The sequence below is a fragment of the Scyliorhinus torazame genome, chromosome 3 (assembly GCF_047496885.1).
Source record: "Scyliorhinus torazame isolate Kashiwa2021f chromosome 3, sScyTor2.1, whole genome shotgun sequence".
In the NCBI taxonomy this organism is placed as follows: domain Eukaryota; kingdom Metazoa; phylum Chordata; class Chondrichthyes; order Carcharhiniformes; family Scyliorhinidae; genus Scyliorhinus; species Scyliorhinus torazame.
Window position 1 is genome coordinate 96,031,563 of NC_092709.1, and position 17,896 is coordinate 96,049,458.

A 17,896-nucleotide genomic window follows, 5' to 3' on the forward strand; every position below is an offset into this window, starting at 1 on the left:
TCTGAGCAATTGTACATATTTATTTCTATGTTTTATTTAGGTTATCCGACATTACCATGGTCATTTAAGTGCAGTGTATGGGCTTGATTTGCATCCAACTATTGATGTCTTGATAACGTGTGGCAGGGATTCAACTGCAAGGGCAAGTAATTTTCTAAAATCATTATGCAACTCGGTATAGATCTAATACATAGACCAGAAAAATTATTAACATGATTACAGATTAATATGTTTTGATAATGTGACATATAAAATCTTCTTTACTTCTCAGTTTTATCAGAAATACTGAAGCTTGGTTTTGCATTGCAGATTGCATTTGCATTTGCATTCCTGTAAGGAACTGAAGAATGTTTTTTTTCCTTTGCTTTTGACATAGGTTTGGGATATTCGAACAAAAGCAAATGTACACACATTAATAGGGCACACGAATACAGTTGCAACTGTGAAATGCCAAGCTGGAGAACCACAGATTATTACAGGTAATTGCATATTTATTTTAAACAGCAGGTTGAATGAAGAAAGATATTTCATCTTATCTAGCTTCCCTTGAGACTATGCACAAAATGATTTGAGTATTTTCACCTCCTCCTACCTTGATTGAGATCAGATTTTAAATTCAGGGGAATGTTCTTGATGCACTCACTGGCATTGCGAATCTTTCCAAATGGGAAACCTCAGCAGAGGAATTGAAAATGCTTGATCTCAGTCACTTTCTAAATTCACAGACGTAATTAGAGTTCTGATTTAAACTTGTTGGTGAGAGAGGATTATTTTCATTATAAAATGTAGGATCTCTGAAGCCATTTTACTTTACCTCACTTGATTCAATTTTTTGGTTTACTCTGAAGCTGCCCGATTTGACCAATGGTGACTTGTGGAAAGATTTGCTTTGTGCATTACGGCAGAATAATAATACAATGTTTTGTTGTAACAGTGGTTACAGTTATAATATATCTCAGTTTTCTGGGAGGGAGTGGTAAGGCTGATGTTTATGCTTGAGGAAGCGACTGGAGTAATACATAGGTTGTGTTATTATAGTTTGCTGGGCAGATGATTGGTTTTAGTTCACCATTTAAAATCTGATTTTTCTGATTCCTTGTGTTCTTCTAATCAGCTGTTTCCAGAAGTCCTTGGTAGTTTCTCATTGTCAATTTCTATGCACTTTCTTATCTTTTGATTTGTACATTCTCTGCACCGGGTGTCCTGATTTGCAGCTGGTTTCCTTTGTGCTAATAAATAAAATCAAGGCAGTACGGTGGCGCTGTGGTTAGCACTCCTGCCTTACTGTCTGTGTGGAGTTTGCACATTCTCCCCGTGTTTGCATGGGTTTCGCCCCCACAACCCAAAGATGTGCAGGGTAGGTGGATTGGCTACGCTAAATTGCTGTTTAATTGGAAAAAATGAATTGGGTACTCTAAATGTTTTTTTAAAAATAAAATCATACGGCGAGGGTGGCGTGGTGGTGCAGTGGTTAGCAGTGCTGCCTCGCGGCACCCAGGACCGGGGTTTGATCCCGGCCCTGGGTCACTGTCCATGTGGAGTTTGCACGTTCTCCCCGTGTCTGCATGGGTCTCACCCCCAGAACCCAAAGATGTGCAGGGTAGGTGAATTGGTCACTTTAAATTGCCCATTTGTTGGAAATTTTTTTTTAAAATCATAAGGCATTAATGCGGCCACCAATTTAATGTCGGACTGACATGAAACATGGGTGAGATACAGAGTCGGAAATCAGTGCAACTGTCCTATGTGAACAGCTCCGTATGATACTTTTCCATTTATATGTCTCAATACCTGTTTTTAACATTTGGACGTAATATTTTTTCCGTTGATTCAGTTATGTATATTCAAAGCTAAGTTATACAGATTTTTGATCGAGCAGGGAGTCGAGCGGGCTGGCAGGAAAATTGGGTTAAAATCAGAATCACACCCATGATCTTGTTGAATGGCGGAGCAGGCTCGAGGGGCCAAATAGCTTACTCCTCCTGTTTCTCATATTCTTAATAGAATCACAGTGCAGAAGGAGGCCATTCGGCCCATCGAGTCGCCACCGCCCCTTGGAAATAGCACCCCACTTAAGCCCACACCCGTAACCCAGTAACCCCACCGTACCTTTTTTGGACACTAAGGGAAATTTAGCATGGCCAATCAACCTAACATGCACATATTTGGACTGTGGGAGGAAACCGGAGCACCCGGAGGAAACCCATGCAGACACGGGGAGAACGTGCAGATTCCACTCAGACATTGACCCAAGCCGGGAATCGACCCTGGGACCCTGGAGCTGTGAAGCAACTGTGCTAACCACTGTGCTACCATGCTGCCCAATGTGTCTTGTGTCTTTCCTAACGCATCACTAAAAATGCTTTCTGGAAAATGTGATTTAAATTTTTAGCCTGTCACTTCCTCAGCTCAGTATCTGATTTTTAAAATTTCCAACCTAATGATTTACGTAAAATAATATTTTTTAGTAATACAATCATACTTAACCTGTGTATATTTGTCTCCAAATGTATTTGATATAGGAACTATGAACAGTCTGCCTTGGTGCAACTTAGACAGTGGTGGATATGAAAATACAAATTAGGAGCAGGAGTAGGTCCATTTGGTCCTCGAGCCTGCTCCGCCATTTGATAAAATCGTGGCTGATCTGATTGCAACCTCAATTCTATTCCTTCTGACCTTTGATTCCCTTGTCAATCAAAAATCCAATTCTGCTGTAAAAATATTAAATAACCCTGCTTCCACCGCTCTCTGGGAAAGATAATTCCACATCCTTCTGGTAGTGTGGTGACCAGAATTGTACACAATATTCCAAATGAGGCCTCACTAAGGTCCTGTACAGCTGCAACATGACTTGCCAATTTTTATATTCAGTGCCCTGACCGATGAAGGCCAGCATGTCGTATGCCTTCTTGACCACCATATCCACAGGTAGGCAACACGGTAGCACAGTGGGTAGCACTGTTGCTTCACAGCTCCAGGGTCCCACGTTCGATTCCCGGCTTGGGTCACTGTCTGTGTGGAGTCTGCACGTTCTCCCTGTGTCTGCATGGGTTTCCTCCGGGTGCTCCGGTTTCCTCCCACAAGTCCCGAAAGACGTGGTGTTAGGTAATTTGGACATCCCAAATTCTCCCTCTGTGTACCTGAACAGGCGCCGGAGTGTGGCAACTAGGGGCTTTTCACAGTAACATCATTGCAGTGTAAATATAAGCCTACTTGTGACAATGAAAATCATTAAAAAATAATCAGTGATCGGTGGACATGCACGCAAAGATGTCTCTGCCTGTCAGTACTCGCAAGAGTTCTACCATTTATTGTGTTATTCCTACATGCATTGGATCTTCCAAAGTGCATTACCTCACACCTGTCCGGATTAAACTCCATCTGCCATTTCTCCGCCCAAGACTTCAACTAGTTTATATCCTGCTATATCCTCTGACAATCCTCTTCACTATCTGCAACTCCACCAATTTTTGTGTCGTCTGCAAACTTACTAATCAGACCAGCTACATTTTCTTCCAAATCATTTATATACACCGCAAACAACAATGGCCCCAGAACTGATCCCTGTGGAACGCCGCTAGTCACAGCCTTCCATTCATAATAGCACCCTTCTACTGCTACCCTCTGTCTTCTGTGAGAAGCCAGTTCTGTATCCAACTTGCCAGCTCTCCTCTGATCCCATGTGACTTCACCTTTTGTACCAGTCTACCATGAGGCACCATGAGATGATGAGGACTGCACAAAGATAAACTGAATTTCAAAGAAAAAAAATTAATGTTTGAGGGAAAGGAGCATTGCTGAGCAGATGTACAGCAATGTCATAACAAATTGTAAGTTTTAAAAAAGTTACAAGAGTGATCGGGCCACTGCTTTTTGTGTAGTTGTATGTTTATGCTGGTGTGTGGTGGTAAGAGTCAGTGAGAAACCTGAGACTGGGGGTAAGATGGACTCACTCACCTCACTCACACACTCACTCCATTCACTCCACTCAACTCCCCTCACTTTCTCACCTTCATTTGCTGCTGAGAGGCGCACTAGTGAGATCATCCGAAACAAAAGTGGAATAGCAATGACTAGTGATTGGAGGAACAGCTCTAAGAACTGGGAAATGTATTAGGTTTTAAGCATGTGAAAGAAGGAAGGGGGTGGAAAAAGAACAAAAGGTAAGATCTGACATAAGGTTGAAGACATTAGATTTGAAATTAAGAAACAGTTGGTGGTACGGTGGTTAGCACTGTTGCTTCACAGAGCCAGGGACCCGGGTTCGATTCCCGGCTTGGGTCACTGTCTGTGCTGAGTCTGCATGTTCTCCCTGTGTGCGTGGATTTCCTCCGGGCGCTCCGGATTCCTCACACAAGTCCCGAAAGATGTGCTTGTTCGGTGAATTGGACATTCCGAATTTTCCCTCCGTGTTTCCGAACAGGCGCCGTAGTGTGGAGACTAGGAGATTTCCACGGTGACTTCATTGCATTGTTAATGTAAGCCTACTTGTGACACTAATAAAGATTATTATAAGGTAAGTTGTTCATTGAGCGTCATTGGGAAACTGCAGGAGGCTGAGGACAAAGAGGTCATTGTGAGTGCAAGATGGAGAATAAAAATGACAGGTCACCGAAAGCTTAATGTAAAATCAGTTCACCGATTCACTGATTCCTGTCTTGTGTCATTGAGCTAATGTATTTTTGGCCCACTTGTTGAAAGATTGGTGAAGTGCAAGTGAGGATACATCTAACAGGCACACTATCCTATACCGATCAGAGGAGGGTGCTGGTGTTACATTCCCAGACTACGATATCGGGCAATGTGGGCTGTTGTGAGTTGCAAAGACCCTGTTGACTGCTTATGCGAGTAAATAGCATTGATTGCTGAACGAGGGCCGAAGGGCCTGTACTGCACTGTTATGTTCTATGTTAACCCAAGAAAATATCTGAGGTAGACCTAAAATGCACTATTGAACTCTATAATGCAGAGATATGGGATATCAACTAATGTGCATGTATTTTTCATATGATGTGCACTTCCTGTCCACAAACTGAATTACTGTTGTCTTTTTGTGAGTGATGCTTTTATGTTCACTTCTCTGATGGAAAATGCCTGGAATGTACCAAAAAAATCTAATTCCATGTTTGATAGACTTGTGTTTTGGGTATTTTAATATCTTCAAGGGATCTGTATACTTGAAAAATCTGGGTTTGACCGGATGTTTTGGTGCATTCTATAAATCAGGTATTTAGCTAAATTTCCCAAAATGTATCTTGTGCATCAGAATGATCTAAATGATAGAAGATTGTGTGAGGTTCAAAAGGTTTGCGTGTTTTTCAAAAGATTTTGAAATTGTGAATTGAATTCTCCAAGCTTTATTTTAGGCAAGTGTGCTAAATTAACAAATGGTTTATAATAAACTGCACAGGCAGAAAGAACTTCTGCAACTCCTATTATCTGATTGTTTTGTTGATGGAAATGTATATTTGTTATTGGCTATCCAAATTATAGACTCATTCATTAATTGTCATTAATTTTTATCCTGCTGCAAACTGAAGTATTCAGTTTATTTTTCCAATTAAGGGGCAATTTAGCGTGGCCAATCCACCTATCCTGCACACCTTTGGGTTGTGGGAGTGAGATCAACACACACACGGGGAGAATGTTCAAACCCCACAAGGGGCCGGAATCGAACCCAGGGCCCTTGGTGCTGTGAGAATGCAGTGCTAACCACTGTGCCACCGTGCCGCCCATACATTGTTTATTTTGACTGCTCATTTTAAGAATCGAGCGCACTTAAACAATATCAAGTGAATGTTACGATATCTGTTTATTTCTTATAGGAAGCCATGACACAACCATACGACTCTGGGACTTGGTAGCAGGGAAAACTAAAGTCACGTTAACCAATCACAAGAAATCTGTTCGTTCTCTCATTCTACATCCAAGACAGTATGTTTAAAGATTATCCCTTCCTTCAATATTATTTACAATATATATTAATGACTTGGGATTAATGACAAGGGAAATAAAAGTACTATTGCCAAGTTTGAGGATGACATAATAGGCTAGAGACGGACATAGACAGGTTAAGTGAGTGGGCAAAAATGTGGCAGATAGAATATAATATAGGAAAATGTGATATCATGCATTTTGGTAGGAAGAGTAAAGGAGCTGAATATTATTTAAATGTTGAAAGACTTCGTAAAACTGCAGAGGAATTTGGGGGTCCTCATGCATAAAGCACAAAAAGCTAGCATGTTTGTTCAGCAGGTAATAGGAAGGCTCTTGGAATGTTGGCTTTTATTTCAAAGGGAATGGAGTATAAAAATAGGGAAGTCTTGCTAAAACTATACAAGTGCTAGTTAGACCACACCTGGAATACTATGAACAGTCCTGATCCCCTTACCCAAGGGAAGGTATACTGGCATTGGAGGCAGTTCAGAGAAGGTTCACTAGGTTGATTTCCAGGTATGGGAGGAGGTTCAGAGAAGTTCCACTAGGTTGATCACAGGTATGGAGATATTTTCTTGTGAGGAGAGGTTGAGTAACTTGGGCCTGTACTCATTGGAGCTTAGAAGAATGAGAGGAGGACTTATTGACACAAAGGATTCTCGGGGGGCTTGACACGGTACATCTCAGGGGGCTTGACAGGGTAGATGTTGAGAGGTTGTTTCCTCGTCTGGGAGCCTACGACTTTAAAATACGGGATCGCTGAGGAGGAAATCCTTCTGATGATAGTGAATCTGTGGAATTCTTTACCGCAGAGGTTGGGTCATTATGTATGTTCAAGGCTGAGATAGACATTTTTTTATCAGTAAGGGAATCAAGAGTTATTGGGATAAGGCGGGAAAGTGGAGTTGAGGATTATCATATCGGATCAGTCATGGTCTTGTTGAATGGCGGAATAGACTTGATGAGTCAAATGGCCTACTTCTTCTCCTGTATCTTATAGTTTGTTATGTATACATCCAGGTTGAACCATGGATGAAAAAGTGATGTGCAAATATTGAAGTTTTTAGTTTTTTTTATTATTGACATTTGATTTTTTTTTTTTGTTACACGCTTATTACAAAATATTCACTTTTGTTACAGATACACCTTTGCTTCTGGTTCTCCAGATAATATCAAGCAATGGAAATGCCCAGATGGTATTTTTATTCAGAACCTACCTGGTCATAATGCTATCATCAATACACTTTCTGTTAACTCAGATGGTGTGCTGGTATCAGGAGGTAAGCTGCAGAGAAAGATGTAATGTAGATAAAGTACAACTGAGCATGATTATTAAAATTTAGATAAAGTTTTTATATTAATTTCTCATTGTACTTTAATTATTTGGCCATATATTTTTCCTTATGTTATCTGCCCCATTAGCTATGCAAATGAAACAAATTTCATTTGAGTTACAGTTTAATAAAATACAGCACTTTAGAAAATGTGTGGTTGGGATGAATTGTTCAAAAATTACTCAACTTCATTAATAATGCAATTAAAACAAACCGATCAATCTCATTTTATTGTGATTTGAGTGGACAGGTTTTATTTACTTTATCGATACATAATGTTGACATAAGTCTTTAAAACCAAATGAAAGAGTTGGCATCTGGTCTGTTGGAAGAAGAATGTTGTATTTCCAAAATGTAATACAAAAGGAACTTTTAATGGCAAGACATATTAGATTTTAAAATTGTCTAATTTAAAAAATAGTAGTTTCATAGTTTATATCTAACCAATCTTCATATGACATTTGTATTAACAGCTGATAATGGTACCATGCACTTGTGGGACTGGAGAACTGGATACAACTTCCAACGAATACATGCTGCTGTGCAGCCAGGCTCCTTAGACAGTGAATCTGGCATTTTTGCATGTACCTTTGACCAATCAGAAAGCAGATTACTTACAGCAGAGGCTGATAAAACTATCAAAGTTTACAAGGAAGATGACACTGCCGTATGTATAGATTTTAATTATTTTTTATTTAATAAAGAAGATTGGCTTTTTAAAGCAATAATCGACCATAGTTTTGCATTTATTTCTCTGTACGGGTATATCTAGGAACTACAGGAGTAAACACCACCATTTTACCTTTAGGACTTCAGTACAAATTTAGTTCAGACTGATGATAAAAACCTCATCTACTAGCTGTAAATATGCTGAAGTCTTAATCCAGTTTGCTGTGGCTATTAATCCATAGCACTAAATTATCCTTAACTTGTTATTAAATCAGTAATTTGAATTGTTGCTGAGGAAGAGTGGCAAGAGTTTAATTTAGATTCAAAACATCTCTTGTAAAATTTTTCTACGCTGACAGGAGATGACTGAAATGAAGAATGTCCTATTCCATTGCAGTAATGTCACTCATGCTGATGTATACATATTTAATACCATAATCTAAAAATGGATCTGGATTTATTTACAGAATGTGTCAAACCTCCTACGTTTAAAAACAAAAGATGAATTCTGAGATGGCGTCCATCTTTTGCCACAGTTTTTATTTCTCCCTTGTTATAAGGTTCTCGTGGCATTATTACGATCACAGACTAAACCCTAACAATGACTAGGTTACTGGAATGAAACTCCAATATTTTAGTTCATTTTAAGACTGATTTGCTCCAGGAGAGATTGCATGAAAAACATAGGGCTTTGTTATTTCTAAAACAAAATTTTATGATAAATACAATATAAAAAGAAACATTAAACTCTCAATCCAGCTTAAAACATTAGCGGGGCACAGAGTAATACTTGCGGTACAGAACAGATTTTGGCTTTGGGTTAGAACTCCTTTAGACTCTGGCTGAATATCTTCAAATAGCTGGTTCAACAAGGTTGTTCCAGCCTCTTCCGTATCTTCAGACAAGACTGCTCTGCTTTTTAAAATATTTTAACTTTTTTTTAAACTCCTACTGGGACAGAAAACTGTCTTCACTTGTGGTCTAAAAACGAGGGTTGCCCAATCAGACTTCAAACTTTTATCCAAAACACTCTCTCTCCACAGCTTCTCAAAATGTCTCTCTGCCTTCCTTGGCTCCACCCAGCAATGACCTCATCTCCCCAAGCTGAAAAACAAATTATCTCTGCAGGCTGCAAAACACATTAACTCCCCAGGGACATTCCCAGTCAAACCAGTCCATTAGCCTAGACTGAAAAACACATTTCACCTTCTGGCTGCTAAAAACACGCAGGCCCTGTAAAATTGAATTATTAAGAACAAATGACCAATGAAGTCGAACACACTCTAACCCCAGGCTTTTACATTGCCTTACATTGCCCATACTTAGAAACCAATATTCTTTAAGTCTTCCAGTCATCACAGCATGTTCTTGTTCTCCAAGTGAGTGCAGGGCAGTGACTTATTTTCAAGTTGTTGCCCAAGTATTCTTGAATTAACCATGAGAGTTGCCCTAAAGTCAGATTTCGACACATTTCAATGTTTTAAGTGCTGCCCATACTTCTGGGAAATGGTCCCACAAAGTGGAAATTTAAGGGCAATTCTTAAAGCTGTGATGAAAATAAATATTTTATGGGTATTGATATTTAAAAAAAAGTAAAATGACTGGATCCATCTCCCTAATGAGAATCAAACCTGGGATCTCTCTCACCATGTAATGAACCATAATATATTACACAATTGCTGTGGAACATATCTTGTACAATTGCACTTTCAGAAATTAAATTGAGAAATAGTTTTTTGTGCAGTACATTATTAAACAAAGGGGGATATGCAGCTTTGTTCTTGGGTGTGATATAAATCATATAATTGAAGAGCAAAAGAATAGTAACCCAAGCTACTGAAATGTATCTTGTAACTGAGATCAAAAGAAAAACAACTTTCATTTACATACCGCCTTTAACATAACACGATGTACTGAGGTGCTTAACAGGAGTGCTTTCAGACATCACTAGACAACAAACCATGCAAGATATTCAGATAGGTGGCCAAAAGCATGGTCAAAGAATTGATGATGACGGAAAGGAAAGGTCTAGGGAGGAAATTCCAGAGTTAAGGGCCTAGAAGGCATAGCATCCACCATTGGTGGATTGAAGGAAATTAAGGGTGCACAAGAGGCCTGAGGTGGAGGAGAGTGTAGGGCTGAAGGAGGTTAGAATTGAGGAGGGACGAGGCAACAGAGAAATTTAAACACTAGGATAAGAATTTTAAATTTGAGGTGTTGCTGGATCCAGAGCCAACACAGGTGATGAGGTGAATGGGACAGCATAAGTTAGGATATGGGCAACAGAGTTCTCAATGATCTGAAATTTATGCAGGGTGAAAGATCTGGGTCTCACCAAGAGTATTGTAATAATTGCGGGTTTCAGCAGCAGTGCGCTAAAGCAGGCACAGAGGCAGCTGATTATTATGGAGGTGGAAGTAGACAATCTTGAATGAAATGAAAACATTCAATCTTGCTGATGGAGTGGGTACAGGCTCATAACCTCAGCTTTTGGGTCAAATGGACGATATTGTAATAGCCTGCTACAATTTGTGTGTGGCCAGGAAGGAGAGTGGCATTGTGGCTAGGGAATGGATTTTGTGGTGGGGCCAAAAGACACTGGTTTCAGTCTTTCCAATATTTAAGTGGAGGAAATTTCTCCTCATTCAATATTGAATGTTGAACAATCAGCATGACAAATCAGGGACGTTGAAAAAGAGATGGTAATAAGGGCGATATCAGTGTACACAGGAAATCTGATGTATTTACCTATGACATTACCAAGATGAGAAATAGGTGGTTAAAGATAGGTTTTGGGATTCCAGAAGTATTGGAGAGGAAGAGAAGCCATTACAAGTGATTCTCTGGCTATGGTTTTGAAGTCCTAATTGCAAGTGACAACCTACCATCTCACTACTGAATCATAAAATGTGATTTAAAAATATAATTAAAAGTCTTGCACCAAAATTTTAACAAATTTGTAACCAGTTGAGAAAATGGAGCATTGCCTAATTAATCAATGTAGCTTAAAGTGCATCTTAGAGTCGTAATTATTGAGGTGTATTATTATTATTTACATGATCTTTGTCAGCTTTGTTTTGCTTGAACTCGTGTCAATGATAGGTTGAGCAAGCCTTGATCTATTTTAGAAGGTCCAAGAACCGACAAAACCTTGTATTTATATTGCGACTTTAATGTGAAAAACACTCCAAGGTGCTTCACAGGTTGTGAACAGCTTAATTTATCCTCAGATAGTTGCCAGTGATCAGTTTGGGGTTGATGGTCAGAAGAATTTGTGGTTGGGACCGAAGACAATGGTTTCAGCCTTTGTGGTGGGGAGGAAGGAAATTTCTGTTTTTTTTTTTAATAAAATATATTTTATTGAAATTTTTTTTCCCAAACAACAATTTTTCCTCTTACAAGACAAACGCAACAGTAACAATACAGAAATGTTTAACCATACACACGTAACAAAACCCCCTTATCTATTGACCTAAACTAAACTAAACCCCCCCCCCGGGTTGCTGCTGCTGGTCATCTGACTTCCCTCTAATGTTCCCCTAGGTAGTCGAGAAATGGCTGCCACCGCCTGGTGAACCCTTGAGCCGATCCTCTCAGGGCAAACTTTATCTGCTCCAGTTTAATGAACCCTGCCATATCGTTTACCCAGGCCTCCAGTCCGGGGGGTTTCGCCTCCTTCCACATGAGTAGGATCCTACGCCGGGCTACTAGGGACGCAAAGGCCACAACGTCGGCCTCTTTCGCCTCCTGCACTCCCGGCTCTTCCGCAACTCCAAATAGAGCTAACCCCCAGCCTGGTTTGACCCGGGCCTTCACCACCTGCGAAATCACTCCCGTCACTCCCTTCCCATACCCTTCCAGTGCCGGGCACGCCCAAAACATATGTGCGTGGTTTGCCGGGCTCCCGCCACACCTCCCACATTTGTCCTCCACTCCAAAGAACCTGCTCAATCTTGCTCCCGTTATGTGTGCTCTATGTAGCACCTTAAATTGAATCAGGCTAAGCCTGGCGCATGAGGAAGAGGAATTCACCCTGCTTAGGGCATCAGCCCACATACCCTCCTCTATCTCCTCCCCTAATTCTTCTTCCCACTTTCCTTTTAGTTCGCCCACCGACTCCTCCCCCTCTTCCCTCATCTCTCGATAAATCTCTGACACTTTACCCTCTCCGACCCACACCCCTGAAAGCACCCTGTCCTGTATCCCCTGTGTCGGGAGCAACGGAAATTCCCTCACCTGTTGTCTAGTAAACGCCCTCACCTGCATATATCTCAAGAAATTTCCCCGGGGCAACTTATACTTTTCCTCCAATGCTCCCAAGCTCGCAAAAGTCCCATCTATAAATAAATCTCCCACCCTCCTAATTCCCAACTGGTACCAGCTCTGAAATCCTCCATCCATTCTTCCTGGGGCGAACCTATGGTTGTTCCTGATAGGGGACCCCACCAGGGCTCCCAGCACCCCTCTCTGTCGCCTCCACTGTCCCCAGATATTCAGTGTTGCCGCCACCACCGGGTTCGTGGTAAACATTTTAGGTGAGAACGGTAGCGGCGCCGTCACCAGCGCCTCTAAACTCGTCCCTTTACAGGACTTTCTCTCCAGTCTTTTCCACGCCGCTCCCTCACCCTCCATCATCCATCTACGTATCATTGCCACATTGGCGGCCCAATAGTAATCGCCCAAGTTCGGTAGTGCCAATCCTCTGTCCCTACTACGCTGAAGGAACCCCCTCCTTACTCTCGGGACTTTCCCTTCCCACACGAAGCTCGTGATGCTCCTGTCTATTTTATTAAAGAAGGTCTTGGTGATTAATATAGGGAGACATTGAAATACAAATAAGAACCTCGGGAGGACCATCATCTTAATTGCTTGCACCCTGCCCGCCAGCGATAGAGGCTGCATGTCCCACCTCTTCAAGTCCTCCTCCATTTGTTCTACCAGCCGTGTCAGATTAAGTCTGTGCAAGGTTCCCCAGCTCCTAGCGATCTGAATCCCCAGGTATCGGAAGTTTCTTTCCACTTTCCTTAGCGGCAAGCCTTCTATCTCTCTACTCTGGTCCCCTGGATGTATCACAAATAATTTGCTCTTCCCCCATGTTTAGCCTATACCCCGAGAATTCCCCGAACCCCCTCAAAATTCGCATAACCTCTATCATCCCCCCCGCTGGGACCGACACGTATAACAATAGGTCATCCGCGTATAACGAGACTCGGTGTTCTTCTCCCCCTCTAATCACCCCTCTCCATTTCCTAGAGTCTCTCAACGCCATGGCCAGAGGTTCAATTGCCAACGCGAACAACAATGGAGACAGCGGGCATCCCTGTCTTGTTCCCCTATATAGTCGGAAATACTCCGATCTATGTCGACCTGTAACTACGCTTGCCGTTGGAGCCCCATAAAGAAGTCTAACCCAGCTAATAAACCTGTTCCCAAACCCAAACCTCCTTAACATTTCCCATAAATACTCCCACTCCACCCTATCAAATGCCTTCTCTGCGTCCCCCTCCACTGGGGGCATCATTATCACCCCTAATAGTCGTCGCACGTTAACATTCAGTTGTCTCCCTTTTACGAACCCTGTCTGGTCTTCGTGCCCCACCCCGGGACACAGTCCTCTATCCTCGATGCCAGTACCTTTGCCAGCAATTTGGCGTCCACGTTCAATAGTGAAATAGGTCTATAGGACCCGCACTGCAACGGATCTTTGTCCCTCTTCAAAATTAGCGATATCGTCGCCTCCGACATCGTCGGGGGTAGAGTCCCCCCTTCCCTAGCCTCGTTGAACGTCCTCACCATCAACGGGGCCAACAAGTCCACATATTTTCTGTAATATTCCACCGGGAACCCGTCTGGCCCCGGGGCCTTCCCTGCTTGCATGCTTCCCAGTCCCTTAATGACCTCGTCCACCTCAATCGGTGCCCCCAGGCCTACCACCTCCTGCTCCTCCACTTTCGGGAACCTCAATTGGCCCAGGAACTGCCGCATCCCCTCCTCTCCCTCTGGGGGTTGAGACCTATACAGTTCCTCATAAAAGGTCTTGAACACCTCATTTATCTTTCCTGCCCTTCGCACCGTGTCTCCCCTTTCGTCTCTAATTCCTCCTATCTCCCTCGCTGCTGCCCTCTTTCGCAATTGATGAGCCAACGGGCGACTAGCCTTTTCCCCATATTCATACCTCCTCCCCTATGCCTTCCTCCACAGTACCTCCGCCTTTCTGGTGGTCAGAAGGTCAAACTCCGTCTGGAGTCGTCTCCTCTCCCTGTACAATTCCTCCTCCGGGGTCTCTACAAATTCCCTGTCCACCCTTAAAATCTCCCCCAGTAATCTTTCCCTTTCCTTGGCCTCTGTTTTCCTTTTGTGGGCCCCAATAGAGATCAGCTCTCCTCTGACCACCACTTTTAGTGCTTCCCAAACCACTCCCACAGGGACCTTGCCGTCGTCATTGACCTCCAGGTATCTCTCAATACACCCCCGCACTCTTGCACACTCCCTCATCCGCCATCAGTCCCACATCTAATCGCCAGAGTGTTCTCTGCTCCCTGCCCTCTCCTAATTCCAGGTCCACCCAATGTGGGGCATGATCCAAAACCGCTATGGCTGAGTACTCAGCTTCTTCCACCCTAGAGATCAACGACCTTCCCAAAACAAAAAAATCTATCCGGGAGTACACTTTATGGACATGGGAGAAGAAGGAAAACTCCCTAGCCCTGGATCTAAGAAATCGCCATGGATCCACTCCCCCCATTTGGTCCATAAACCCCTTAAGTACCTTGGCCGCTGCCGGCCTCCTTCCGGTCCTTGAGCTGGATCTATCTAGCCCTGGGTCTAGCACCGTATTAAAGTCCCCTCCTAGAATCAAGTTTCCTACCTCCAGGTCCGGTATACGCCCCAGCATCCGTCTCATAAATCCCGCATCGTCCCAATTTGGGGCATACACATTAACCAACACGACCTCCATTCCCTCCAGCCTACCACTCACCATTACATATCTACCTCCGCTATCTGCTACGATGTTCTTTGCTTCAAATGCTACCCGTTTCCCCACCAAAATGGCCAGCCCTCTGTTCTTTGCGTCCAGTCCTGAGTGGAACACCTGTCCCACCCATCCTTTCCTTAGCCTAACTTGGTCCGCCACCTTTAGGTGCGTCTCTTGGAGCATAACCACGTCTGCCGTTAGTCCTTTCAAATGCGCGAGCACTCGGGCCCTTTTTATCGATCCGTTCAGGCCTCTCACGTTCCACGTGATCAGCCTCACTAGGGGGCTACCTGCCCCCCTCCCGTGTCGACTAGCCATTACCTTCTCTAGGCCAGTCCCATATCCCGCCTCCGCGCTCTCGCTCGCTCTCCCAGCGTCGCACACCATCCCCGCCCACCCACTCTTTAGCCATTTCCTTTTGGATTTCCGCAGCTGCAACCCAGTTGTCCACCCCCCCCCCCCCCCCCCCCCCGCCCGCTAGATCCCTATCTAGCTTGATTGCTCCCCCCATGTCACTTCCGTAAGTCAGCTGACTTCAACTGACCCTGGCTGCTCCTGCTCACTCCTCGACTCCCCCCGTGTGGGGAAACTCCCATCCGCCTTGCGCCTGTCTTCCCGCCTTATTCTTTCTGGCGCGGGAACATCGGTTTACCTGACCCGCCTCTTATGGCGCAGCTCCCTTTCCCCTCCCCCTACCCTTCCCCATTCTCCGACTGTGTCCCATCTTTCCCCCATCACCGGCGCCCACATTTCCCCAATGTCTCCCCCCTTCCCAGTTTGCTTCTCAATTAACTTCACCCATAACATTAACAAAATCAATAACAATAACATTTCCTGCAGCATCAGTCCCTCAGTTCCCATCCAATTTCTCTTCTTTGATGAAGGACCATGCTTCCTCCGCCGTCTCGAAATAATGGTGTCTCTCCTGATACGTGACCCATATTCTTGCCGGCTGCAGCATCCCAAACTTCACCTTCCTTTTATTGAACACCTCTTTGGCTCGGTTGAAGCTCGCCCTCCTTCTCGCCACCTCCGCACTCCAATCCTGGTATATCCGTACCACAGCGTTCTCCCATCTGCTACTCCGCACCTTTTTAGCCCATCTCAGGACCTCTTCTCTGTCCTTAAGGCGGTAAAATCGCACGATTATCGCCCTCGGTGGTTCTCCCGCTTTTGGTCTTCTCGACGGAATCCGATTTGCCCACTCCACCTCCATGGGGCCCGTAGGGGCCTCAGCACCCATCAGTGAGCTCAGCATCGTACTTACGTACGCTCCACAGTCCACTCCTTCCACACCCTCAGGGAGACCAAGTATCCGAAGGTTCTTCCTTCGCGCTCCGTTTTCTAGGGCCTCGATCCTTTCAGTGCACTTTTTATGAAGTGCCTCGTGCGTCTGAGTTTTAACCGCCAGGCCCAGGATCTCGTCCTCAATATCTGTCACCTTCTGCTCCACCACGCGAAGCTCTGTCTCCTGGGTCTTTAATGTCTCCTTGAGCCCCTCAATTGCCTGTAGCATCGGGGTCAGCACCTCCCTCTTCAGCAGCTCCACGCACCGTCTCACGATTTCATCCTGCTCAGGCCCCCATGTCGCCTGCGTTTCTCCGCCGCCATCTTGAACTTCTCTCCCTCTGACCTTTTGGTCGATGATTCCTCGGGCTGCAGCCGCCGCCGCCGGTTTTTTCCTCCTTTGTTTGGGGGGGACTCCCTTCTCCCACAACCCACACCGGGCTGGGTCGACAAAAAATTCCCCGTTGGGGCTCTTAAAAGAGCCCGAAGGTCCGTCGGAGCTGGAGCCGCCGAAACGTGCGGCTAGCTCGGCATCACCGCAACCGGAAGTCGGAAATTTCTGTTTATCCAGTAGTGGATATCGTGCAAGCAGTCTGATAATTTAAAGACAGTGGATGGGTCGAGAGATGGGTATTGTCAGCATATGTTTGGAAATTAGCAATGTTTGTAAGTGACACTGACGAGGAGCAGTGTGTAGATGAGAAGGAGGTGGCAAGGATGGACCCTTGAGGGACTGCAGAGATAATCTACAACATTTTAACTATGTTTCATCTTTTTTTGCCTAGACGGAAGAAACTCATCCTGTCAACTGGAAACCAGAGATCATCAAAAGGAAGAGATTCTAAGTGACTTTTATTTTAAAATCATAATGGATAATGGTGAATTTTAATGGTTTTGATGATCATCTTCCTTCTTCAGATTCTCCCCTGTACTTTTGCCCCAATCCAAAATCTCTTACTGGCTGAGATGCCGACTTCTCTGGATCCAAAGTGCTACTTTGTCAACTGTTGAGAGGAGAATGTTGGTAGATTCTCTGTACAGCACTTTGTCAACATGCAACAAAGATTATGACCATGTCATGTCACAGGTATAAAATAGCAATGAGTGCATCAATGCAGTCCTCCTGAACCAAGCTGTTTAAAATTTAATTTTGCTTACAACTAAAAGATGGCTAAGTGGCTCGGCAATGTTTCAAAGCATTTGTAACTCAGTCATACATTGTTTCACGACAATAAGTTGTACAAATTGTTAATGATGAAAGTTTAAACTATCCTGTTGTGTTGATATTTGGAGCTGCTTTAATCTGAGATGAGTTAGATCTTAAAAGGCACAGTTCCAACAGTGGAAATAAATGTGTGGAAGATATTTACAAATTAATCCTTTTCATTTGAGGGGGGTGGATGGGATTTCTACTGTTTGAAAAAAATATATATTTTTTCAATAGTTTTAAATCTTAATTTCTATTGTTGCTTTCTAAAGAAGGTATCCAGACTAGCGAAGCCACTTTTTTAAAGCCATTTTTTAGGGTGGGTTATGGAATGAGAGAAGCGATGTAGAATTTGATAAATCTGTGAATTCTGGTCCACCACCAGAAAATAGCCCAAGCTGGATTGTTCTAAAAATTCAACCAGTGCCCTTCATTGCTTCCTGGTTGGTAACCCCATTCTAGATTACGTGGTTGGCAGTGTCC

General features: G+C 43.6%; 1 protein-coding gene across 1 annotated transcript in view; it reads left to right on the top strand.

The window, feature by feature from the left end:
- The window catches only part of plrg1 (pleiotropic regulator 1), a 41,397-nt gene extending 23,826 nt beyond the window's left edge, over positions 1-17,571 (top strand). Inside the window, exons 10-15 of the mRNA XM_072496009.1 lie at positions 41-142; positions 377-479; positions 5,829-5,937; positions 7,081-7,220; positions 7,748-7,941; positions 16,992-17,571. Of these exons, the coding sequence (XP_072352110.1) occupies positions 41-142; positions 377-479; positions 5,829-5,937; positions 7,081-7,220; positions 7,748-7,941; positions 16,992-17,051 (708 nt within the window). The 3' untranslated portion in view covers positions 17,052-17,571. The remainder of the gene's footprint in view (positions 1-40; positions 143-376; positions 480-5,828; positions 5,938-7,080; positions 7,221-7,747; positions 7,942-16,991) is intronic.
- The last annotated feature ends 325 nt before the right edge of the window (positions 17,572-17,896 follow it).